Source organism: Terrapene carolina, unplaced genomic scaffold, assembly GCF_002925995.2.
Source record: "Terrapene carolina triunguis isolate 2854851 unplaced genomic scaffold, T_m_triunguis-2.0 Scaffold17, whole genome shotgun sequence".
NCBI lineage: Eukaryota > Metazoa > Chordata > Testudines > Emydidae > Terrapene > Terrapene triunguis.
Window position 1 is genome coordinate 2,028,291 of NW_020664368.1, and position 26,090 is coordinate 2,054,380.

The window sequence follows — 26,090 nt, forward strand, 5'->3', positions numbered from 1 at the left end:
GCTGAGCATCCACAGCTTCCACTGACTTCAGTAGTCCTAAGTGCTCAGCACTTCTGAACATCAGGCAAAGGTGTCCCACACTGGGCACACAGAAAGCAGGTAACACACAATTAGTGGCCACCTCTGAAAATGTCTGGTTAAATGACTTGCTCAGCATCACATAAGAAGTCAATAAAACAGCCCGTTCTCCTGCGTGTCATTCAGCCGCCTTAACCATGACACCATGTACTCTTTTCCTACACTCCTCTGCTTAATCCACTTTACACCTTCCAACTTCTGCAGTGAATAAGTTAGGGATCCTACAGACAACAGCCTTGATCAATACACAACCCTGATTCAGTGCCTGAGCGTTGACCATACTACACATTGAATGAAGCAGGATCCCTGTAGAAAAAATAGTATGCAATCATTCTAATTGAAGACTGGCTCATAAGGCGTACACAGAAAGGGACTAGATTAAGGTTAAGTGGGCAACCTTATTTCTGGTATTTCCTAACTTTTGAATGATTGCCTTAGCAGCCCTCATAACATTCTTTTTGCATAGCTTTTCTCTTCTTCCCATGTAATTTCCTCATTTTTAAAAAAGAAAGAAAAATAATTCTATAATGAGTGGGTAAAATTGATAATTAGAAATGTGTTTATTATTTCGCATTTTCTTATTTTATTCATGTTCTGCTGAAGTCTGTATCTAGACTGCTAGTCTAGATTAATAAAAGAAGGGTGTTGCTAAACACTGTACAAGCATACGTAAGAAATCATCCTTGTCTCAAAACTGCTTAAAGTAAACTCACAGACATGGCAGACAAAGGGTAGGGTGAAGAGAGATGCTATACACAAGCAGAATGATCCAAAGGTAGTTTGCAAATGTCATGTTAGATTCATGACTTTTCTGGAAGAGAAGAATATAAGAATGGCCATATTGAGTTAGACCAATGGTCCATCTAGCCCAATATCCTGTCTTCCAACACCGACTGGTGCCAGATGCTTCAGAGAGAATGAACAGAAAAGGGCAATTTATCAAGTGATCCACCCTCTGTCATCCAGTCTCCGCTTCTGGCAGTCAGAGGTTTAGGGACACCCAGAGCATGGGGTTGTGTTCCTGACCATCTTGGCTAATAACCATTGATGGACATATTCTTATCTAATTCTTTTATGAACGCAGTCATACTTTTGGCCTTCACAACATCTCCTGGCAACAAGTTCCACAGGATGACTGCGCACTGTGTGAAGTAGTACTTCTTTTTGTTTGTTTTAAACCTGCTGACTACTGATTTCATCAGCTGACCCCTGATTCTTGTGTTATGTGAAGGGGAAAACACTTCCCTATTCACTTTCTCGACATCATTCAGGATTTCACAGACCTCCGTCATCTCTTTTCCCAGCTGAACAGTTCCAGTCTTTTTAATCTCTCTTCATAGGAAGCGGTTCCATATCCCTAATAATTTTTGCTGCCCTTCTCTGTACCTTTTCCAATTCTAACATATCTTTTTTGAGATGAGGTGATCATAACTGAACGCAGCATTCAAGGTGTGGACATACCATGGATTTATATAGTGGCATCCTGGTATTTTCTGTCTTTTTACCTATCCCTTTCCCAGGGCCGGTGCAACATATTAGGCGACCTAGGCGGTCACCTAGGGCACTAGCATTTGGGGTGCAGCATTTTCTTTGGCGGCGACTGCAGCAGCCGGATCTTCGGCCGCCCTGGTCGTCGTCGGCATTTAGGCGGAGGGAGCTGGGGCAGGGGGGAGCGGGGAGGGCTGCCTGCAGCAAGTAAGGGGGGGGCGGCACGCAGGGGAACTCCCCGCCCCAGCTCACCTCTGCTCCGCCTCCTCCCCTGAGCACGCCGCCCTGCTCTGCTTCTCTCCCTCCCAGACTTGTGGCGCCAAACAGCTGATTGGCACCGCAAGCCTAGGAGGCGGGAGAAGTGGAACAGGACGGCTGCTCGGGGAGGAGGTGGAGCAGAGGTGAGCTGGGGGGAGAGCTGCCGCAGGGCTCGGCAGGGGGGGAGGGTGCAAGGTGGAAGTTTCGCCTAGGGCGCGAAACATCCATAGTTTCTAACACTTAGGTTTTTTTGACTGCCACTACACACTGAGCAGAGGTTTTGAGGGAACTATCCACAATGATTCCAAGATCTCTTCCTTGAATGTTAACAGCTAATTTAGGCCCCATCATTTTGTCTGTATAGTTGTACTGTATGTTGTATGTAGAAGGGTTAACCAAATAAAATAAATGTGACAGCCAAGATTTTTTTCTGTAAACATTGTGATGTAAGTCCCACTCTATCCATCAATTTATTAGTATCCATCCCCTGTCTCTAGTTTTTTAGATTCTAAATTCTTCAGGTAGGGATCATCTTTTCATTATGTGTACACAAGTGCCTAGTATAATGGGACTCCAATCCCTGATTGAGGTCTGTAAGCACTACTGCAATACAAATAATAATGAGGAACAACAAAATCCCAAACTGCTGCACTTATTTACATGTAAGCATGTGGTCAACAGGGGTAAGTCACGTAGGGTGCCTATGATGGGAGAAGTAATCATTTAATAATTCCCCAGAAGAGGAATGGAGTGTGACAGTTCTACTGCAGTCATGTATATATACATAGATACAATAAAATAATGTTAAAATAATACAGCATAAATGGTACCATTCTGAAAGATTTTAACAATTACTAGCTGCTGTACATACACCAGCTGAAAGCAGCAAATCTCAGCTTCCAGGTAGTATAAAACTTTCACCTCTAAGTTCATTACAGACCAGTTGTTTAAGTCACAACACAGATAAAATACAAGAGTAAAACAGTAATCAGAATGAACAGATTTTAACAAATAATCGTGTAACATTCCCAACTATAAATACACTATGGAATTGTATAAATGCATTCCCAACTCAAACATTTCTAAGCACTCATCATGATCCCTTTGACATGGTTAGTCCATTTTATCAAAAAGCATCTCAATCAGCTCAGTACTGGAAACCTATCCCTTCTCAGAAATAATTATTCCCAGTACCCAGAACTAAATAGTATGCTCTTTCAGCAACCTTTAAAGCTAAGATGTGATTCAAATAAAAGTCAAAATATTGGAACATTAAAAGATTTATATGGAGGTGGATGAAAAATAATATTCTGGTGAGTCATTCTGAAACAGTTAATATTGGACATGTGTTTAAGGATTGTTTTGAGGGAAGACAAGGAAGAAGCCAGTCTTTGCAATCCATCTAAATCTAAAATCCCTTTCATTACCCTTTACTGAGTGTCATCATAGCCCTGACTGTACTTTATTTGTACATGTAAATGGTAACCCATGTTCTGAGAAGACTTACATTTCTCTCCACATTTTATGTTAGCTATGTCTAATATCCCCATTCCCCAAGTTCTTACTTAGTATTGGCCCTTATTTCCTTCTGCATTTTAACGATATTTTCATTCTCCATCAAACAAAAGCTTTTCATTTCAAAAAAGAGGAATTGGACCTTTTCCTAAGTAACACTTAACACTATCATGCTCTCAGGTGCTCATTTGGAAACTCCAGCAACGTAATCATATATAAACATGTTGCTGACCCTAGTAAAATCAACAGAACAGTTTGTTTCTAGGCAAGCCATATCTGATTTTCTGCGACTAATCAGAGGTAGTCCAAATGTACGTGTGACTTCCTTCATACCATACTACTCTAACTTTCGATAAGAGCACAAAAGACTATTTCTATACTTATTACATTCTTTATTGTAGCAACTACGGCTCATCATTTGAAAATGTAGTTTTCCTACAGTTAGAAAAGAAATCTTAATATACACAGATTGGTTATTATACAAAATAATTCTTTAAAATGCTTGCTTTGACACACAATTTGAAAGAGACAATGGATCCCACCTTCGCAAAATGTAGATGTGCAGACTTTATTTTATTAGTGTTCATGTTGCGCATTAACTGATAGATATTTCTTGTGCTAAACTTCCTATCCCAGTGGCTCTCTGAACTAAAGATCACTGATGTGTGCTCCATCAATTTGAACTGATTTAAATATCACCATCATCTTTAACCCTATTTGATAAGCCACTTTTGAAACAACCACCTTACTACTGATCCAAGTATTATTTTTTCCTTTCTTGACAATTATATCCTGTGCACAACAGTTAAGTATGCAGAATCGAATGAATGCAATACAACCAATATATGACCTTTTTTGATTTCTGACTCTGTAGGGTTAAACCCAAATTCCACGTTTTGGGAATGAGACAGAATAAAAATACTTTCCCATCAAAAAGTCAGAACAAACTACAAATTATCAAACATGAGACCACAAAAAAAACATAAACCCAAAAACAGAAATACTGAATCCAAACACTTAAAAAAAGATTCTAAGAAATATTAAGGATTTACTAGTCTTCCTTTCCTAGTAACTTTACATTTCTTGTAAAATCTATGAATAATTTAAGTCTCTCAGTATAGCAGTCAATCAATTCAAGTTATTTTTCAAATGTATGGTGTTTCTCTATCTAGTTACCCTGAACAAACCTTTAAGAAATTAGCACACTAAAACTAAAATAGAAAAACTGAAAATGAGGATTTCTTTATTAGATGCAAAGCATTTCTCAAGTGTACCAGGCAGTTGAGTCCAACACTTACCAGCATTGCTGTTCTCAGATTTTTCTTCTGGCTGGCTTTCTGCAGAAAAAGAACAATAATGTTTCTTTGATCTTGGAGTATGACAAAAATTATTCTAAAGTATGTCTAAGAAGTGACTTGCAAAAATCCAAGAATATACAAGTGGATAAAAGGGATGAGAAATAGCACAAACACAGGAGTCATTTCCTTAGAGTTTATAAATATACTTTGAAAGAGGCAATTCCCCACAAAGAGCAACAAAAGTCTCATTTGGAGTCCAAGCCTACAACAAACTCCATGCAGGAGCACCCCTAAGCTCCTGTTAATAGGGCTCCATCTGAGTGCAGGCAGCTGCCTATATGGAGTCAGTGACAAGACTGGATTTAAATAATGAATAGAAACCTTCTACTTCACTAGGCCATGCTGGTCAAAACTCATTTTATTTTGTAGGTTTAGAAATGCAGACTGATCTGAAGAGAGATCTGCATTCATGCAGTTTGCAAGGAGTAGAAATGGGGAGAAGACTGGATACAGTTGAACCAGATTAAGTCTCTATAGTCTGTTAGATATATATCCTGGTTTCAGATGGAGAGTTTAAAGAATTTCCAGAATATGGGTAGTGATCGTTAATTAGCATGAGATAATCACCTCTCAAACAATCTATTCTACAGCTATCTTGCAGCTTAGTATACAAAATAAGAGTTTGTTTCTGTAACCCTACTTCCACAGCTGTCTGATTTACCATTTGACTATTATTGTTTCTATAACTGTAGTCCTAAACAGCCCCCAAATGAGACTAGAGCCCCTTTGTGCTAGGCACTGTATATACACAGAGTCCCTGCTCCAAGGCACTTATAATAAAATAGACAGGACAGAAGGGGGGGGGGGACGACAGAGTGATGAAGTAACTTGCTGAAACTTACAAGCATCCTATCCCCTATACCGGAGGTGGGCAAACTACGGCCCGCAGGACACATCCGGCCCATAGGCCTGTCCTGCCCAGCCCTTGAGCTCCTGGCCGGGGAGGCTAGCCCCCACTGTCCCCACTCCCCCGCTGTCCCCCCCTTCCCCACAGCCATGCCATTGCGTGGGCAGCGCTCTGGGCAGCGGGGTTGCGCACTCCTGCCGAGCAGGCGGCACAGCTGCCAGACATGCTGCTCTGAGCGGCATGGTAAGGGGGCCGGGGCAGGGGGGTTGGATAAGGGATGGGGGGTCCCGGGGGGGCAGTCAGGGGGTGGGGGTGTGAATGGGGTCAGAGCAGTCAGGGGACTGGGAGCAGGGGGGTTGGATAGGGTGTGGGGTCCTGGGGGCGGTTAGGGGACAAGGAGCAGGGGGGATTGGATGGGTCAGGGGTTCTGAGGGGGCAGTCGGGGGCGGGGGGTCCCAGGAGGGGGTGGTTAGGGGACAAGGAACAGGGTGGGTTGGATGGGTCAGAAGTTCTGAGGGGGGTGGGAAGTGGGAGGGGTCGGATGGGGGCGGGGGCCAGGTTGTTTGGGGAGGCACAGCCTTCCCTACCTGGCCCTCCATACAGTTTTGCAACCCCAATGTGGCCCTTGGGCCAAAAAGTTTGCCCACCCCTGCCCTATACTAAGGTCTGCATGGCACAAACTACAGATACACAACCTTGCAAGAGATGGAAGACAGTGGATATATTTGACTGAATTGAACCCTAAACAGCTACAGAATTCTGTAAAGATATATTTCTACACAGAAGTATGACAACTCAAAATTAAACTGAATTCTTTCTCCCTGCCTCCACCTCTCCTAAATGTTTTCCAGGATTGGGAATAAAACCAGTATTTCCTCCTTTTGATGCGGTGTCACACCAATAGGAGATATTTGTCCTTAGCTACTCAATTCAACAGACTTGCCAAAGCGACCATTACAGATTATTTACTTAGATCCTAGAGTGGGTTATCACTGTAGTTCAGTGAGTATTTTTTATTTATTTATTTATTTTTAAGTCCAGTTTGTTTCCTCATTTTCTGCCTGTGAGGACTGACAGGCTAAATGCATTAGAAAAAAATGAAGTCTCTCACAAAAATCTCCTTCTAGGCACTGCCTCTCGAGGGTTCATGATAGAGGGTACTATTTGCTCAATGAGAGAACAAAATCAACTATCACATATATCTACACATAGAGGATATATTATAGCTTTCTTGCCCTACAGCATCCCCAAAATTAGTGCAGATTCCTGGCAACATTCAAATACACTGGCATTTTATTCCTGTAGGAATAATATAACATGTCTTTTCCTGTTCAGATGCCCCTTTAACATGTTATACTTGTCATATATACGTTGTACGGTATTACCCAAACATTAAGGTAAACAGTATCCCAATTTGGTTGTACAGGTAATTTATTTCCACAAAATTCTGTAAGCACAACAATGTACGAGCCTTACTGAAGTCTCAAATGGACAAACTATAAGAGATAATCTATCCCTAACTAGGTTATAAAATAAGGGAAAAGTCATTATTAAGGTTATAAGAGTCATGATTTTTTGGTTCACAAGCTGCAGACACTTAAGTTGTGGTTTTAGTGTACGGAGACATCAGCATGGGGACACTCACAAGACGACACTCCCATGGGGGTTAAGTCTCAGGCTTCCTCTTAACTCGTTTCCTGACAAGGCATGAAGACATGCCCCCTGTCCCCCAGGGAACCCCAGATGGAGCACGATCACATACACGCTCCAGCACCTTCTTCCAAGCCATGCAGCCTCCCTTCCAAGGCAGTAGAGCAGCACAGAACACTGTGTCCCTCACCTGGCTCTGGAAGGCAAACATAATGGAGGGGCAAACAGGTCAAATCTGAGTGAGTGGCTTTGTGACTTGGTGCAAAGGGTCACAATGCCAGTCAAATCTACAGCAACTATAAAAAGTTGCAGTTACTACAACAAAATTATGGCCTCCAATTTTCTTAAAGCCTTGATCATTATAGAAAGCTATTTCGTAATTCCAGAGTCTATTACTCCTAAAGTCTTCAAGTAAGCTCTACCACAGGTCATTTCTCAGCATTTGAGCAATGTAAGGTTTGTTATTCAGCTAAGATGTGGTGGGCAAACTTTTTGGGCCGAGGGCCACATCTGGGTGGGGAAATTGTATGCAGGGCCAGGACAAGGGGTTGGGGTGAGGGATGGAGGGAGTGCAGGGTGTGGGAGGGGGTGTGGTGTGCAGGAAGGGGCTCAGGGCAAGGGATTGGGGCAGAGGAGGGGTGCGGGGTGTATGAGGGAGCTCAGGGCAAGGGTGCACAGGGGTGCAGCAGGGAACTCAGGGCAGGGGGTTGGGGTGCAGGAGGGGTGCAGCAGGGGGTTGGGGTGCACAGGGGTGCAGGGTGCAGCAGGGGGCTCAGGGCAGGGGGTTGGGGTGCAGGAGGGGTGCAGGGTGTACAAGGGGGCTACCTGCATGCCTGCCCTGTCCCTGCGCCGCTCTAGGAAGCACTGCGGCCCCTGGGGGAGGGAGGGCAGAGGGCTCTGCATGCGCTGCCCTTGCCGTGCCTCCAGGTACCTCCCCCGAATCTCCCACTGGCCGTGGTTCCCCGTTCCTGGCCAATGGGAGCTGTGGGGGGGGGGAGGAGGGGTGTGGCCTGGAGGCAAGGGAAACGCACGGAGCCCTCTGCCCCCCAGCCTGGGGCCCAGGGACGTGTTGCCGGCCCCTTCTGAGAGCGGCGCGGGGAACCATGGCATCACGGGGGGCAATCCCGCGAGCCGGATCCAAAGGGCCCTGAGGGCCGTAGTTTGCCCACCCCTGAGCTAAGACTACTGCATAAAAAGGCAACACGCTTAGGCAGTTCACATCATTCTGAGAGGTTTTAGATTCTAGATAAAGTTATCAAGTTCTACAAATGGGACGAGTCAGTTTGCTTTTACTTAGCCACAGAATATGTCCTCAATAGCAGATATAAAACTAGAATTCCAGTCTTAGAAAAATATTCAGCCCCTTCCTCATAATTAGGCAATTTGTTTATTATATGTAGCCCATATGTTTTCATACACATTTTTGGGCCTTCCCTCTCTTTCAGTACTAACTTCAGACACTTGGAGGAAGTACCTCTTCTGCCTAGTTACTAAGTATATTTTATCACTGCAGATTTGTTCAGTCTCATTGATGTAGGAGTAAAAAAGCCAAATCCTATTACCCAACATTCTGGGAACCTCTCATACATCAAGGTGGCTATATAATCTTTAAAGTTACTACAGTAGACATGTTGCCAACCCCATTCCCCACACAGTGAATCAACTTTCACCACCTAAAATTTATTTTGCACTTTATATCCTCAACATGCCTTATTTGGATTTATACAAGAATTGAAAAGGTTGCTTATCCAAGGCTCAGGACATTCTAGTTAAAACAACAAAAGTGAAATGAAATAGCTTAGTCAGCCACACTCAATCAACTAATAAACATCTGTTAATCTTCACCACACCCATTAGGAAGGGTGAGCAAACACCATCCCCATTTTACAGATGGAGAAGCTGAGGCAGAGAGATTTGCCCAAAGTGAGTGAAGGGCTGGTATCATCCATCAAAATGCAGTCTGTAAAGAAGTCAGTTGGAGTAGTATTTTTGGTTTTCTGATAATAGAATGCAGCTCCTTTATGATCTTTGCAAATATTTTGGAATCTGCATTAACGAGATAGATCTAAAAGGCTACTGTTGCTTCTACTTCTTTTGATCATGTGGCTGTCAATGGGTTTTCTCCTCCTGCTGCTATAGCTCCACAGTCAGTCCGTAAAAAATTCAAGTACATAAAGTAACAAAGGTATTAAATGAGACCTCAAGAGGTATCTTGGACAAGAGAATGTGTGACTAAGTGCTAGAATCACAAGAGTACAGACAACTGGAAAGGGTGGCAGGAGCAGGAAGGATATAATTTTCTGGAGCTCTATCTTTCTCTTTTTTATAACTTTTCGTTTTATTTTTCAGAAATTTCATATTTCATTTTATCCTGAGTGGAAGCCCTGGGGAGTGTCCTGCCCTCTGAGGGGGTTGGACAGATATCAAGAAAAACAGCAGCTTTCAATAATGTGGCAGAAGTTATTTTGTTCAACAACAACAACTGAGCTGAAAACTCATAGACCATAATTTAGCCTTACTGTGGTTTGAAATAATAACACAAGATGCTAAAAATATTGAAAACTGAGGAATTTATAGAAAACAAAAAAAAAGTGATTATAGTGATGTTAGCAGCATTGCTTTAATGAAGGAGGGGAGAAATATTTTTCTAGGACTGTAATCACTTTCTATAAGTAAAATCTTTTCTCCAAAATTCTTAAAATGGCTGGTACGTCTGAGGTTTCAAAGATGTCAACTGGTAACAACAAACCTTAAGTACAAACTGTGAATATTAATACTGGTTGGTACACAATTGCATGTGAAGAATCTAATACTGCAGTAGTGGCTCTGCATGCCAGCTCAGAAAGGGTTTTCCACGTGGGAATTAGCATGGAAGAAGAGACTAAGTCAGTTGTGGAAAAAGAAAATTAAGTCGTTATGAGGGTGGAGAGACAGTGAGTACGACATATTAAGAGACATGGGCAGATGAAGAGGGAGGGACAGAATTACCTGAAACTTTGAATGCAATCACAAAAAGCTTGAAATTGATGCACTGGAAAGTCTCTAAGAGAGGAGTATCAGTCAGAAAAAACTGGCATGGATGAGATTAGCAGCTGCATTTTTGATAAGGGATGTAGGTCATGATAGTACACATAATCAGTCCATCGAACACTGAATGCCTCTTGGAGAGAGATAGATAATATAGTTATTTTCTGTGCTGTTTATGTTGGAATTCTCTATACTATGACTGTTCAACAGAAACAATTTCTTACATAAGATTAGAAGGTAGAAATTACTAATAGGTGTTCAGAAACCACACTGAGCCATATAAGAAACTAGACAGCTTTAGTTTTAAGAATTTGGTTATTTCCTAGATTTTTCCACCCACTTTTAAAAAGAAACATTAACACCACATTTTGTAACTCAATGTGGCAGCTTGATCTATGAATATTTCAGACATATAGTAAGTTTAGAGTAAAAAAAAAGAAGAAGCAGCAGCAGCATTTAACTTGCATCTAGGAACAAGTCATTAGAAAGAGAAAGTCCAGGACCTATGGAGCCAAACTCAAAATTCCACGTAAGCGGGACCAACTCCACCCAATTTACTGGAATTATCCACCTTATACTAGGTTTGAATTGGCCCATAGTGTAAAATCTACACATATCCCATATGTTGGGCCTGATCCTGCTGTTCTGAATCACACAAGTAGCACATTTTTCCAAGCAGTTCTACCCAAGATCTAACATAGTAAGAAAAGCACTTTTCATCATCCATAAATCAAATATTTGAAAGTAATGTTAAAATTTACAGTCAGCATTTCTGAGCTACCTGCTGTCACAAAGTGATGTAAGGGGCTACTAAAATAGGATGGGAACTGATTTATAGTCACATTCAGAAAAGAAAGTGTACTGCTAAATATTTAACATAATCACCCTCCAATTTTTGATCCAGGATTGAAACGGTCAAATAATGCTACTTTCTAGCCGCATGGTGGCTGCCAGTAGAAAGCTCAGAAATGACAATTTTAATCAAACATGTCCAGTCTGAAAGAGAAACCTTACCCATATATTAAAAAAACACCCTCATTTTGCTCACTGTAGCATATTGGAATATATGCAAAAACCTCCAAAAACATCCCCTCCCCGCCCCAAAAAAATTACAACTATGATAACTGATGACAAAGATAAGACAAAATGACTGGAAGCACAAATAGCATTGTTGCATAGCAACTGGTGATGCACATATGGTGATGTTTATGGAACAGGATGTAGTTCATATTTATTGCAAAAATAAGACCAAAAATCAGCCAAGACAGCAAGAGAAACAATTGTGTTCTGGGTTCCCCGTGCAACAATCATAGAAACCACACCTTCCAGTTACATAGCTTTCGTAAACTGATCTTCAGGAACATTACCCAGGCATTAGTGTTTTACTGAGCAATAGGATACATACACATTGCAGATAACATACACTAGTATCCTTACCAAAAAAGGCTGCATAAGCCAAACCAGCCAAGTAACATTTCTGAGAGGTGGGTATCAACTATCAACCTACACTAAATAGATACTCCTCTACCCTGATATAACGCTGTCCTCGGGAGCCAAAAAAATCTTACTGCGTTATAGGTGAAACCGCATTATATTGAACTTGCTTTGATCCACCGGAGTGCGCAGCCCCGCCCCCCCGGAGCGCTGCTTTACAGCGTTATATCCGAATTCATGTTATATCGGGTCGCGTTATATCGGGGTAGAGGTGTATTTCAATTGTTATTTTGTAGTTGGACAATACAGCAAATTAGTTTGGCATTTTGTACCTGGTGTTTTGGAATGAAGTACAATGCTTCATATAGTTCCACAGAACTGTTTTATAATATACAATGTGTGCAAAACTAAACCAATGGGGACAGGGAAGGAATGCAGAAATGCATCAACACACAAAGCCTAATATGCTTTTAGGAAGCATACAGGTAGGATGAGACAGATTTTTAAAGGTATTTCAGTGCCTCAAGATGCAGATAGGCACCTAGTCACAAGGATTTAGACACCTAACTCCCATTGCATACAACCTATATGGATACATAAGTATGATCAGTAAGCAGACTTATGTACAGGCACACTGTCTGAATCAAGAACCAAAGTGGGTTTGCTTTTTTTCACCTTCCAGATTTTAACAAATAGTAAGTAACCATCTTTATCATGACAAGAACGAGAACTGGAGGCTCTCTCAGTAGTCCTGGAGTTATGCAACATGATACTATGTGGAGGATCATCTATTATGCCTCAGGCTTGATCCCTTACCCGTTCAGGGAGGTCCACAGAGAAAGAACAAGGTGAAGTAGTGGCTGAAGTGCCTTAAATCTGTATAGCAACCTCCCTCTAGCTACTGTTAAGAGCAGCAATGGCAGACTTCAGAGGCAGCTATATTCATCCCTCCTTTCTCAGCCAGAAAGGATGGTCACTTTCCTGAGGTCCACAGGAAGAGGGGGGAGAAATAAGAAAATATCTTTGGGCTAAAAGAAATTAGTACTGTACATTTAATCAATTGGGTTTTTATGAAGTTTTTTGTTTCATTTTGTTTTAAAACTAATACAGTGTTTAGGAAAGGTGTTGACTTGAAAGCATTGGAAAATGATGTACTCCATTTATCTACAGAACAAATGCATTTCACCCACATTGTTTTACTAATGTCTAAACCTGGACTCAGAAGGAGCATTTAAAATGGAAGAATGATTTCCAGGTCAATTTTGTCTTTGGGCCACCTGCTCAGATTGGCACTTCTACCAGCATTCTTGTTAATTGTAGTGCAGTTTGTGACAGACATTTTTAAAACAGAAACAGGAGTGAGCTCATCAACACATTCCATGGAGGTAAGGAGATGTAGTGATAATTGGCGCCTGGTGGGCTTACCCCGCCTGTGAACTTCACCAAGGGAAGTTGATAAAAGTTTATGAAGTGTTACAATAACCTATAACAATGAAAAGGTGCAAAAGGGAGAAAGCCCGAATTAGGACAAACAAAAAGACCAACTGATATTAATTTAAGACTGCATTAAAATCATGTTTGGTAAACAAGTGAAGTGTGGGGTCAGAAATTAACAGAACAAAATTAGCATGATGGAAATGAGGCTTACCTGGTGAATAAAATAATGAGGGGATGGGCTATTGTACCCATCATCCCCTTTTGGGGTCCCTAAAAAAAAAGATTTTGGGTGAAAGCAAGTACAAGCAAGTACTATTGCTGACTGAAAAGAAAAAGAAATAAAAAGAGGAGCAAGCTTCACCATTATCGCTGCCACCCCCACCACCTCCTGGGACATTGGGATCCATCATGACACCACTGGGCATTTGCCATCCTAATCCTGAGAGATGCCCTAACCAAACCAGACCAAGAGAGGGACCCAGATGACATTTTGACTTCCACTGGCTCCAGATGTATCCCAACCACCACCTGGGATGTGAGACTTTCTGTGTGTCCCCTACCCCTTCCCATCTTTTCCTTTCCCACCTTACTTCTTCTCTTTCCTGTCCTTCTCCATTTTCTTTCTGTCTAATAAAAGTCTCATTTAAGTTCATCATTTAGCAGCAAGGCATTCCCTGGGAAATATCCCTTCCTCTTCCACCCACTAATTTCACCACTTCAACCAAGCTTCACAATCATCATAGCTGTGAACTATATTAAATTGTTTGTTTAAAACGTATACTGTGTGTATATCTATATAATATATAGTTTTTTGTCTGGTGAAAAAAATTTCCCTGGAACCTAACCCCCCTCCCCCCGTTTACATTAATTCTTATGGGGAAATTGGATTTGCTTAACATCGTTTTGCTTAAAGTCGCATTTTTCAGGAACGTAACTACAACATTAAGCGAGGAGTTACTGTACGATGACCACACTCTAAGTACACTGCCTTTTTAAGTAGATCAGCAAATTGAGCCTGCAGCTGCTCCGAGCAAGCTCCCTCTGTCCTGAGCCCTGTTGTGTCCCACCCCTGCTCTATGGAAATGGGGTAAGCGAGGGGCAGGAGCAGGGGGACACCCTGACATTAGCCCCCCTCTCCCTCCGCACAACAAGCAGGAGGCTCCTGGGAGCAGCTCAAAGGCAGAGGGCAGGAGCAGCACATGGCAGTGTGGGGAGGCACAGCTGAACTGCCGGCAATTGATAGCTTGCTGGGTAGCTGCCGCAAAAGGAACTTAGGGGAGCGGGGAGCTGATAGGGGGCTGCTGGTCCACCCTAGTTCCAAGCCCCCACCAGCTAGCTGCAACGAGCATGTTCTCTAATCGATCAGCAACGTAACAACGTTAACCAGGACGACTTTAAGTGAGGAGTTACTGTACTTGATTTTTAAACTTAATAAAAATAAAATTAAAGTATAACAAAAAAAAGCATGGAAGGAATGTAGGCCCACATTAGATTTGGATGAACCCTGGTTTTAAATTGAGTTGGGATTAATAGCTGGAACTGAGCAATAGACTCACGGCATGCAACCAAAGAAGTCATGAGAAAGAAAAGCTGTTGTGTTAAACTTGTAATGAACCTTCAAAATAGCTAAAGTAACAGAAATAAATATAGTTAATTGGGTACCAGGAGCAGTAAATAATTGGCTGTATAAGAAACTCCTTCATCAGGCCTTAGCTAGGGTCTAATAATTGGCAATGACACCACTTGTTTGTTAAAGGGTATAAAAAAGTAAACTCATAAAGGGTTCATACCTGCCTGCCCAAGTTGGAACTGACCAATATGGGTTTAAGCACCCCTGGGTTTTCCCCATTTGTAAGTATCTTAATCAAATACTTATAAGTGTTTTGTTACCGTTTGGAGATAGTAAACTGCTTATTATTTAGGCGTGTTCAGAGCAACTGTATAAATACCATACAGCCTTTGGATTTAATAAAGGAATTTATCGTTAAATTGGGGCCATGCTAATACCCTACATATATAATAGTAATTCCAACAAGCACATTTTTGGCTTCACTGTATATCATCACGCAACTTATAACAGTCATGTAACAAAAAATCCACACATGAGAATTTTCAATGGTCTGGGCTTAGTGAGAGGCACAATTACAGTTTATGAATGCTCACATAATTCACCCATTTGTTGCCTCTTAAACTAAGTTTGTATAAACTCACTGGGGCAGGGGATATCTTCCTATAAATCTATACAGTGCCTTTGACAACTGGGTTCTCACCTGCAGGCTCCAACATAATGCATATCACATATTTTTTATGTTATTTCTTCACTAAGCAGTGTTAGTCAGACAGACATGCTGTTCGGTCCCACTGAAGTCAATAGAAGCATGATCAGGACTTGTATCATTAAAATCCTTTTGGATACAGACAAACCTTAAAGCAGATGAAAATTGCAACTGTGAAGGGTACATCTACACTGCAGCTTGGGGTGTGATTTGCAACTCTTGTAGACATACCAGTGCTGGCTTTAATCTAGCTAGCTCTCTAAAAATAGTAGCGAGGAAGTGGTAATGTGGACTTCTGCTTGGGCTGCTAAGCCCACCTAACCCCGTAGGTACATAGTCACTTGAGCCGCCCACGCCACTGCACTTTCAATGCTATTTAATATGAGCTAGCTAAATTAAAGCTAGTGTGAGTAGTCTACACAAATTGCAAATTACATCCCTTGTCCCAGTGTAGACATACCCCACAACTTCAGCAATGCCCAAAAAGTCCCATTTGTGAAAAAGGCCAATATGATTCTGGAGTGCATTAATGGGAGTGTCAAATGTAAGATATGGGAGGCAACTGTCCCATTCTATCTGGCACTGGTGAGGCCTCAGCTGGAGTACTGTGTCTAGTTTTGGGTGCCAAACCTTAAGAAAGATGTGAACAAACTGGGGAGAGTTAAAAGGAGAACAACAAAAATATAAAAGGTTTAGAAAACCTGACCTACAGGGAAAGATTAAAAAAAAACCTGAGCATGTTTAGTCTTGAGAAAAGACTAACATCCTGATGAGCGGTCCTGATGACAGTCTTCAAATACTTTCCAGGCTGTTATAAAGAGGACAGTGATCAATTGTTCTCCATGTCCAGTGAAGATTGGACAACTAATGGGCTTAATCTGCAGCAAGGGAGATTTAGGTTAGATATTAGGAAAAGCTTTCTAACTATAAGGGTAGTTAACCATTGGACTAGACCGCTAAAGGAGTGGAATCTCCATTACTGGACATTTTAAAGAAAAGGTTGGACAAACACCTGTCAAGGTCCTGCCTCAGCAAAGGGGACTGGATATGATGACTTCTTGAGGTCCCTTTCAGCCCTACATTCCTATGATTCTATGACATGCACTAGCTACTGTCCAAACATAGAGGAAATAGAGTTCCATGCTCCAAAGAGCATCCAACATACTAAGAAGGCAATGAAAGAAACTGTGTAGGGGGGAAACAATACCCAAGCAAAGTAATATGGCTGATGATAGGTACGTCTTGCTACTTACATTTGTTTTCAAATTAAACAAGGCAATAAATTCCTTACCCCTTACCCTCCTTTCCTCCCTCCACAATTCAGTCTACATCTTTTGTCATAGTAATTTCTAGATTCAGCTCCAGTGTCTTTAGGCCACTCTCTTCCAATAAATTAGCAATTCATACATAAGATAAATAATGAAATAGGCATTGTGGGAAAAGTAGATCTGCAGGAAGGATTTAAATGAGATATTAGTGACTTTACAAACCAACCCAGAAAACTGCATTGCATGCATAGAGAGTACCGTGGAAAAAGCACAGATTGTTGTAGGGGGAAATGGACAAATTGTGCATCAATGCAGACATCACGGGGGAGCGGGGGACACGTCATAAGATATAGGTCAAGGCTATTTAGGGCTTTGAAGGCTATTGCAAGAAGCTTGAGCCTGATGTGGTATAGAAGACAGAAGTATTCACATTTAGATTCTGACCACATCACCCGAGGAGCATCAAAGATGATCCTAGTGGTGGTAGCATATATAGACTGAAGTGGAATGATGTGTCACAGTGCTTCTTTCAGTGGACTACTCATATAAGTAGAGTTACACAGGTTAAGACTTTACAGAATCAGGATGTAACTGTAAGTTTCACATAAATGATTTTCATGGATTCAGTTCATATGGCATACACAGATGAATACACAACTAAAAGATGCTAGCTTGGGTTGTAGAAAAAAATGTAATTCTAAGTTAGCCATACATGAATACACAATGCAGCCAGCTTTACTCAGAATATTGCTAGAGTGTGTTTTAAAAAAAAAGTCACAAGATATTCTTTGCATCATACACAAAGACGATTTTCAAAGGCTTGTAATTTGGTTAAATCAAAACTACTTTTCCCAGCAGAACACCCAAAGGTGCACTCTCAATAGTAGCTATTTCCATGCCAAATTTCAGTTTAATATCCCACGCCATTTTGATACTACAATTGTACAAGACCGGGTTGCAATGATTCTCTTTTACTTTTCCAGTAACAAGGATTTCCCCCCCCCCACTTATAAGCAAAAACAGTTTAATCTTATTTTGAGAAGTTTGAACAAATATTCATCATAAAGCACAGACCAAGCTTGAAAAATTACAGCAAGTTGTAAGAGACTGAAAAACGGGGTCAGAACATTAACCATTTTACAACTTTAACTATAGTGGTTGCTGCTGCTTTTAATTTATCAATCAACTTGGCTCTTTAAATTGAAGTTGAGGACTTCCCACTGCCCCTAAACAAAAAGCCATAGAGATATAGATTCCTTCCCTTGTTTGCAGAACTTTTTTCTCTTAAAGAACAAGTATGAAATTGAGTAACTTTTTCCAACTCAGAAACAATGCATGATAAAGCAATTATGATCTAAAGTACCTAGGCGAGATCACATCAGAAAAAAATATCAGTGTTGACAACTGAATGAAACAAAAATACATTTGATTTCACCAACTGAATATATGAATTTAGTTTCCAATTTACAGAAAACTAAACCATTCTACCAACCTTTCTGTATACAATGTAAATCAGTTTTCTGTGTACCATGCTATCTTTGCTAACAGAAGCACAATTCATCTAGCAATTGAATTTGGTTTTATCTAATTACATTATCTATTATATTGACTTAGCATACTAATCACTTAAAGGAACCCACCCACTCTGCTGCTAACTATGCACTTTATACTAACTTAGACTGTAAAACTTAGAATATTTAGCAATTTAATGGACTTCCCTTCTGTTTCAAAAGGGCATAACCCATTCTGAGATCAGAATTGTGTATTTACGACAAGCAGTGCTTCATAAGAAGTAAAGTTGATGATCATTTATTTTATCTTGAAAGACTCCTCAGATTTAGCTAAAACATTAATGCCAAGTTCTGGTCTGGCTTACACTCCAAGACTGCACAAGACACAAATCAGGGGAGAAAGTGGCTCAAAAAACTTTTCTACGCATTATTCTCCATTAAAAATGAGAATCAGTATTTTCCCTTGGTATTTTTTACCCCGCCTTATTGTCTAATCCATTTGAAGTTCTCTAGGATACACCTAATCAGATAGCAGATGGAAAGTGTAATAGGAATCACTCTCATATAATTACCCACTCTAATGCGGAAATTTAAATTTTCCATTTCATTGCCTTATGACAGACACAATGCAGTCATAAACATGTGTGCCATACAGGGGTATGTTGTATCACCCAGCAGTTCATCGCAATAAGTAGGTCTGTCCCTTAACCCTTTTTTAAAAACAAAACAGTATCTCAGAGACTCGTGAACGATCCCATGCATATGGTGTCAAGTTTAAAGCCTAATTATTACACTTCAAATGTCACTGTTAACTATTCCATTGTTGAGCATTCATATTCAGGTAATGTGTTTATCCACTCTAAAATATAGTGACAGATATTTGGGCAAGATGCAACAGGGGCAGTTAGTTCCTGGCCAGTCTTGCAGGAGTGGAAAATGAAGAATTCAAACCATCCAAAAATCCAGCGTATCCAAATGTATAGTCACCTCTGAACCTGCCCAAAAAGGGGAGGGAAAGCATCATGAACTTTATTTGCCTGTTGAGGACTCCCAAACATTCCAAGATGCCTGAAGCCCCAAATATCCTCTACTAAGCTTTCAAGGCATCCAGCCTTTCTTTTCCCCCACCTTATTTTGGATGACGCTGCCACACATTTACAATATACAAATCTGCAGCACACAAAGTTCGGGGACTAGATAACATTAATTTAGTATCAGAACAGCCAACCAGCAAAGGGAAAATATACTGACTATTCCACAAGAGGAAGGAGAGCAGTGAAAGGGAGGGTACTATCATAATTTTGATGTTTCCATCATATAGTGTAGGCCTAACATGCTCATAGAACATGGTATCCTGAAAATGCCCCACACTTACCATGTATTGCTACTATAATATCAGTGACCTACACATAATGTAGGTCAAGGAATTTGAATCCAATAGACAAAAATACAGTTATTTTTCATGCGCTCCAAATACCACATTACTATTACACTTTCTGACAAAGTGAACAACTGGAAAGTTTGACGAATGATGATAGAAAAAAAATGAACATAATTCAAAATTGTTTTTCATCAAACTGTAGCTAGATTCCCGACAAATCTATCCTTTCCTCCAAAATAAGTGTTGAACAAAGCAGCAGTTTTCTGCTGGGTCATCCTATCAGAAGCACAAGTTGTGATGAAACCCAAAGGTTTTGTACTGTACTACATTCTTCCCCTCTGATCTGTTCAGCAGGCTGATATTGGAATGTACAATACAATCCTTTCTGGAGACATTTCAAGCCCTTACTCAATTAAAAGAAGAAAAACAGTCAACTAGAATGAAGTGTTATGTGCATGCATGTGACCATAAAACAAAGCTGAAAGGTCTTTATTTTAGACCAGGGGTAGGCAACCTATGGCACACGTGCCGATGGCGGCACGCGAGCTGATTTTCAGTGGCACTCACACTGCCCGGGTCCTGGCCACCAGTCCGGGGGGGCTCTGCATTTTCATTTAATTTTAAATGAAGCTTCTTAAACATTTTAAAAACCTTATTTATTTTACATACAACAATAGTTTAGTTATATATTATAGATTTATAGAAAGAGACCTTCTAAAAACGTTAAAATGTATTACTGGCACACAAAACCTTAAATTAGAGTGAATAAATGAAGACTCGGCACCCGACTTCTGAAAGGTTGCCGACCCTGTTTTAGACCTATCAATTTGATAGTGTCCTTTTAACCAACTATCATGCTGAGATTATGAATCTATGCAAACATGCATGACAGGAATTATATTAAATAATTTTCATTCTAACTTACCTGCTGAGCTTTCTGTAAACACTGTTAACGTCTGTCCTCCCACACTTTGCAAAAGAAAAGGATGTTCTCTGGGTGCACTGACGGAAGCAGGTTTTCCTCCAATATCATTGATACTTGCAAGATCTTCATTCAAAGTAAATGATACCTAACACCCACAATGAACATAAAATTACTACATAGACCTTTTAACTACATAGATTTTAGAGCTTAGGAAACAGGAAGAGAAAGAAAAATGAAATAGTACAATACAATTTTGAATTTTTCAAATATATATCTGGGATCTAATTTTTAATATACTAATCTTCTGAAATATTTTATTCAACATTTTCACATAGGATTATTTATATAATTTACTCAACAGATTTTTATTATCTCCTCTTGATGTCAGAGAACAATTAATTGCATTTCATTATTTTTAAAAATGTTTGAGAACCTAAGATAGTTATACCTTTCAATGTAGATATTTTAAATGTTTCACACAGCTAACTTCACTTTTGAGAAAGTGTCAGCAGCATATATTACAGCCAACTATGAGCCTGATCAAACCCCAAAGACAACTGGAGTCTCTCCACGTATTCCAGTGAGAGTTAGATCAGACTCTAAGATGGTAAATTCAGCTTTTACCCACTGCTGAATTTTTGCTAAGTCTCTTCCAATTCAATGTATTATTTTGCTCTGGGATATACTGAATCATGCTGCTACCTTCTCATCTAACATGAAAGGTAAAATACTTGGTAAAGCTATTATTCATTCAATTGCTAATAAAAGAAATTAATCAGCTCCCTTTGCAGATGAAAAAGACCCTCAAACTCCCTAATACTTTATATTTAACAAAACCAATGAATTAATACCAAATATGATATGGTATATTTCTGAACTCTTACTTCTTTGTTTCCAACTTTTTCTGCTTAATATTAATACCTAGCTCTTATATAGCACTTTTCATCAGTAGATCTCAAAGCGCTTTATAAAGGATATTAGCATCATTATCCTCATTTTACAGATGGGGAAACTGAGGCACAAAGCAATAAGTGACTTGCCCAAGGTCACGCAGTAAGCCAGTGACAGAGCCAGTCACCCAGGTCTCCCAACTCCCAGTCCAGTGCTCTATTACAGCACTATAAGAGAAATTTACACTACAAAGAAATATACTTTAAGCAACACTAAAGTTCAAAATATAACACATTTATAGCCTTTGGATTTGATAATTACTTACTTCTGTTCTTCCTTGATTTCTGTAAAAGAAAATATTTAATGTTTTAGTTTCCATAATCTAATTTCACAGGTCTAGCTCCTCTAATAACAGCAGCAACCTCAAATTCTAGCTTTGTTCCTGTCTTCACTCCTGAGCTACCCAAGTACAAATGGGAAAATCAGCAGGAGCAAATAGAAGCAACACAATAGCGTATAAATAAATTGATGGAGATTCTCTATTTAGATGTGCCTATTTCTGATATCTATGAAATCAGAAATGGTGTTCTAAAATATATCTACACACACCAGTATAATTTTTTGTAGTCATACTGTTTATAATGTACACTGATAATCACTGGGCAGCTATATTTCAAGCTTCATAGAAAAAAACAACTTGTATTTGCAATAAATATTATGCAATATAAGTAGTACTTCACTGCAATACACTACTGTATACTAAAAATAACTTTTTCAACTTCTGTAATAATTCTAAGAATTCTTACCAAAAAAAATATGGTGAACTACTTACTTGGCAATCCTCAGCTTCCCTACTTCACCCCTTCCTGAAGCTTTAGTCCATTGTTGTGACAAGTACTTGGGGACCTAAATAATGATAAATTTCAGGTAACTATGCAACAGATAGTTATATCAAAGATGTTATTGTTTTTTTTTTTATTTAAAAAAATCCATCTTTTTATATTGCTTTCTTTACAACAACAATCAAAATACACTGGAGATTAATATTTCTTTGCTAGGAAAGGCAAAGAGAGTAAGTCAGCACCAAATCCTGACCATATCTAAACCTTCCAAAGCCTACCAAGTATCACCTAAGATGTATGGCTTAAATGAGACTAAAAGAGGTGATTACACATTGCAGCCTTAACACTTAACAGGACAGCTGAATGACTTGTGGAACAAAAAAGGAAGTCAAGTTTTACTAACCCTAAGGCCATGCACTAAAAAAGTGTTCATGTACAATGTTCTTTTTATGCTCTTCTTTTGACACTCAGAATGCATCAGAAGTCCAGCAAATCCACTTTTATTTTTAGCTTTGTAGCAATAACTTTCTAGGGTTTTACTAGTACAATAAAGTCATTCCATATTTGCATTGATATCCACTGTAGAAAGTATATACAACTAAAGGATTGCATACTTTGTTGCTTATGTAGGCAGAGCTGCACACCCAATGAGAGAGAGAAGCACCCAACACAATGGGATCCTGATCCATGACTATGGCTCCTAAGTGCTATGGTAATACAAATATTAAATAATAATATTAAGCCACAGCCTGTGATGTATAGGCAGTATCAGGGGGCACCAGTAAGATTTATCTGCCAGCAGCACCAATCAGGCACTTGGTGGGCCTGATTTTCCCTCACTTATACCAGTGGAAATCAAGCTTTTCCAGATTTACATTTTCACCAACCTCAATAGGGTTCTGCCTATTGCTGCCTAGAACGTTCTCTGAAATTTTGGAATTGATACAACATGTTTAAAAGTTGTCACGTTACACACAGAACAAAAAAGATGCCATTAAGTGTAGAGCCTCACTTCACCCAGCTAAATCTGTAGTTGTATACTGGATAGGATTATGCAATCTATAGGAAGACAGGAAATGTCTTACACAATAAAACACCCACTATGGTGGATTTCTTTTAATTTTAGCAAGAACAATTAGGAGGATCAGTTTTCAAAAATCTTTTAACAATCCTGAATATAGTGTACAGAAACATTGCAATCTTTTTCTATAAATAAAATCAGAATTCAAATAATTTTAACTTAGATTTTGGAAAAGGGATTCCCCAGTTAAGGTCTGACATGAGGCCATGAGTGAATTAATAGCATCTGAACAAAACATATATAAAATACTTAAGATTCTAGAGACATTATCTTTATTCTTGGCTATGTAGATAGGGATAACACTTCTCCCTCACAATTTGTAACATGACCATGTGGGAAAAGAGATGACATAAAGCAATACCATTTCCAAATAAAATACTCCTTAATTAGCACAACCTACTTTTCTATTTTTTGCACTCTAAAACCTCAAAGCCTTAGTTGTACTTACCTTTATTGCATATATTCCTAAAGCACCCACCACTGTAATATCTGGGCTATTATTACCTATTAAGTTGTCTCTCTCTGGGATACTTTCTATATTAGCTCCACACATTCTAATGTGAAACCAGGTTAGCCAGAACGGTTTTCCAACAGGTCTTTTCCCCAGAAATTAATTAACAATTTCAACATTGTTATACCTGGTCTTCATTAGCCAGGGAAATCATGTTGTGAACTGTTGTGGTAAAGCAGCACTACACAAAACATTCTATTGTATAAAGAAAAATCTTAAAGAGATTCCTAACATGTTGGGGGACCTACTTACAAAAGTTTGCCCTGGTTTAAAAATCCAGTTCAGACCTGAAGCAGGTCTGCTCTCTCTCCTTCAGGTCTGAACTGGATTTTAAACCAGGAGGGTAGGGGAAAACTATGCATAACCCTTCTACAACACTAGCAAACTATATAGCTGAAGTATTGCAGCAATGGTAGAAAATGTAACATGGGCAGGAGTTACATGTTTTTACCATTGTATCATCTAGCCTGTGATAACACAGTGGTAAAAATGCCCAACTTATTGTAGTTTGTTGGCTTAAAAAAGGTGCAGTTGTTTGCAGTTACCAAGTTCAGTTCACTATCATCTTCACTACAACACCAAAACACGTTTGAACCATGCTGGGGTACTACAGAGTTGTGGGCTCCCACTATATGAAAGGAAGTACAATGTTACGAAGACCATAGGCTTAGTCAATACCAGCCATGGAAGTCATTTTTAAGTCATGTTAGCACCTATCTGTGACAAATCATGTTTTAAAAAGGTTCTTGCTATCCTTATTCTCCTCTTACTATAGAGAATGCACCTAGGAAAGTTCTGTTGCTGATAACCAATATCAAACTGGGTCCCCTTTCACCACCTCATCTCCCCAAACAGATTTGAAAACTCCTTGGTAAGCGTAGGTAGGACCAACTCGTTTTCAACAGGGCTTCATAAAACCTACTAGTCAGAAACTGACACTAAAGAGGAAGTAGAAAGACCTGGTGACAAGCCCACCCCTTGACCTTGTTCACATTGAGGATTTTCTGAAATCTTTTATTGCTGCTCTAGCACCAGTGCTGCCAATGATGGAGGCAATAGCATAAACCAGCCACTGGCTTTTTTACCACTGTGTCATCTTGAAAATCCTAAGTGCAGCTATAACCCCAGGTTCTTAGAAGATAAAGTATGATGTGAATCCTAGCAGGGTGCTGACACTGCTTAGTGAGCCTCATCCATCTCTGCCCAAGGGTGTCTGATAAATCTGAAGTCCTCACCCCAGCTACAGGAAAGGAGAATTTTCATTCTCTTCTTCCTGCCACGGTCTCCTGAATGATACTGGGATGGAGAGACGATTCCGCTATTTCATTCCCTCTCCCCCTTGCCTTGCTAGTGCTCACAGTCTTTGCCAAGAGCAGAGCGGCCGTTACATGCCACTCGTCAGTCTCAGGGTTGCTCCAAAGCGCAGCCACGGAAGGGGCCGGAGTCTCGCCGCTCTCTGGGCAGTGAGCAGCCGTGGGACCTGCCCGCTGACTCTGCATTGGCTCGCGCGTGGCGAGGTCTCCGCAGCTCCAGGGAGACCACACGAGCCTCTGCTTTCCTGCGGCGACCGTAGGAGCCGCCAAGGGGAGTGGGGGGCGGCCGCCAAGGGGCGTGGGGGGGGGGGGGGGGAGGGGGGGGGGGGGGGGGGCGCCAGGGGGGGGGGGGAAGTCCCTCCGCCCCCCGCCCCGAGCAGCAGAAACCGGGAATTGCTGTCGCCCTCCCCGCCGCCCCCACAGGGACCCCGCCCCGGCGTATTCTCCAGACGAGCTCCGGTCTCGGCCCCAGGGAGGAAAGGAGCCGCCGCAGCCCGCGGCAGGGCCTCCCTCGCGGGGCAGAAGCCGGGCGGCGGGGGCAGGATGAGTCGCTAGCCCGGCCCGGGGCCCGCGCGGCCTCTCACCTTCACCAGCCACATGCCCGTGTTCTGCTTGGCCCCGGTCAGGTCCAGCTCCCCCTTCTCACTCATGGCGGCCCGGGCGGGGGACGCGGGGACACGCGGAACGAGCTCGAGGCGCCCGCGCACACAATGGCAACTGCATCCACCCGGACAGGAATCAGCAGCTCACCCGTCTACGGCGGCCCCACGCCGCCAAACTTCCGCGGGAAAGCGGAGCGAGGAGGGAGTTCCTCGCCTCCCCCTCCTCCCCGGGAGAAAAGGGGAAGGGGGAAGCCTGTGGAGTCTCGCGCTTCCTCTGGCTGGCGTGGGGGCGGGGCAGTAACAGGGCCTGAGCCAGGGGCGCTGTAGTGACTGACACCGCACGGTGGCAGCCTGGTCTTCCTGTGCCGCAGGCCGGGGTGTTTCCCTCGCTGCGCGG

General features: G+C 41.2%; 1 protein-coding gene across 1 annotated transcript; it reads right to left on the reverse strand.

The window, feature by feature from the left end:
- Positions 1-250: 250 nt before the first annotated feature.
- Positions 251-25,747, reverse strand: LOC113406016 (general transcription factor IIF subunit 2-like). Its single transcript, XM_026648016.1, has 6 exons — positions 25,676-25,747; positions 22,177-22,250; positions 21,670-21,688; positions 20,454-20,598; positions 4,638-4,676; positions 251-384 (listed from the first exon to the last, which is right to left on the reverse strand). The coding sequence occupies exons 1-6, from the start codon at positions 25,739-25,741 to the stop codon at positions 251-253; spliced, it is 477 nt and encodes a 158-aa protein (XP_026503801.1). The 5' UTR covers positions 25,742-25,747.
- Between the last annotated feature and the right edge of the window lie 343 nt (positions 25,748-26,090).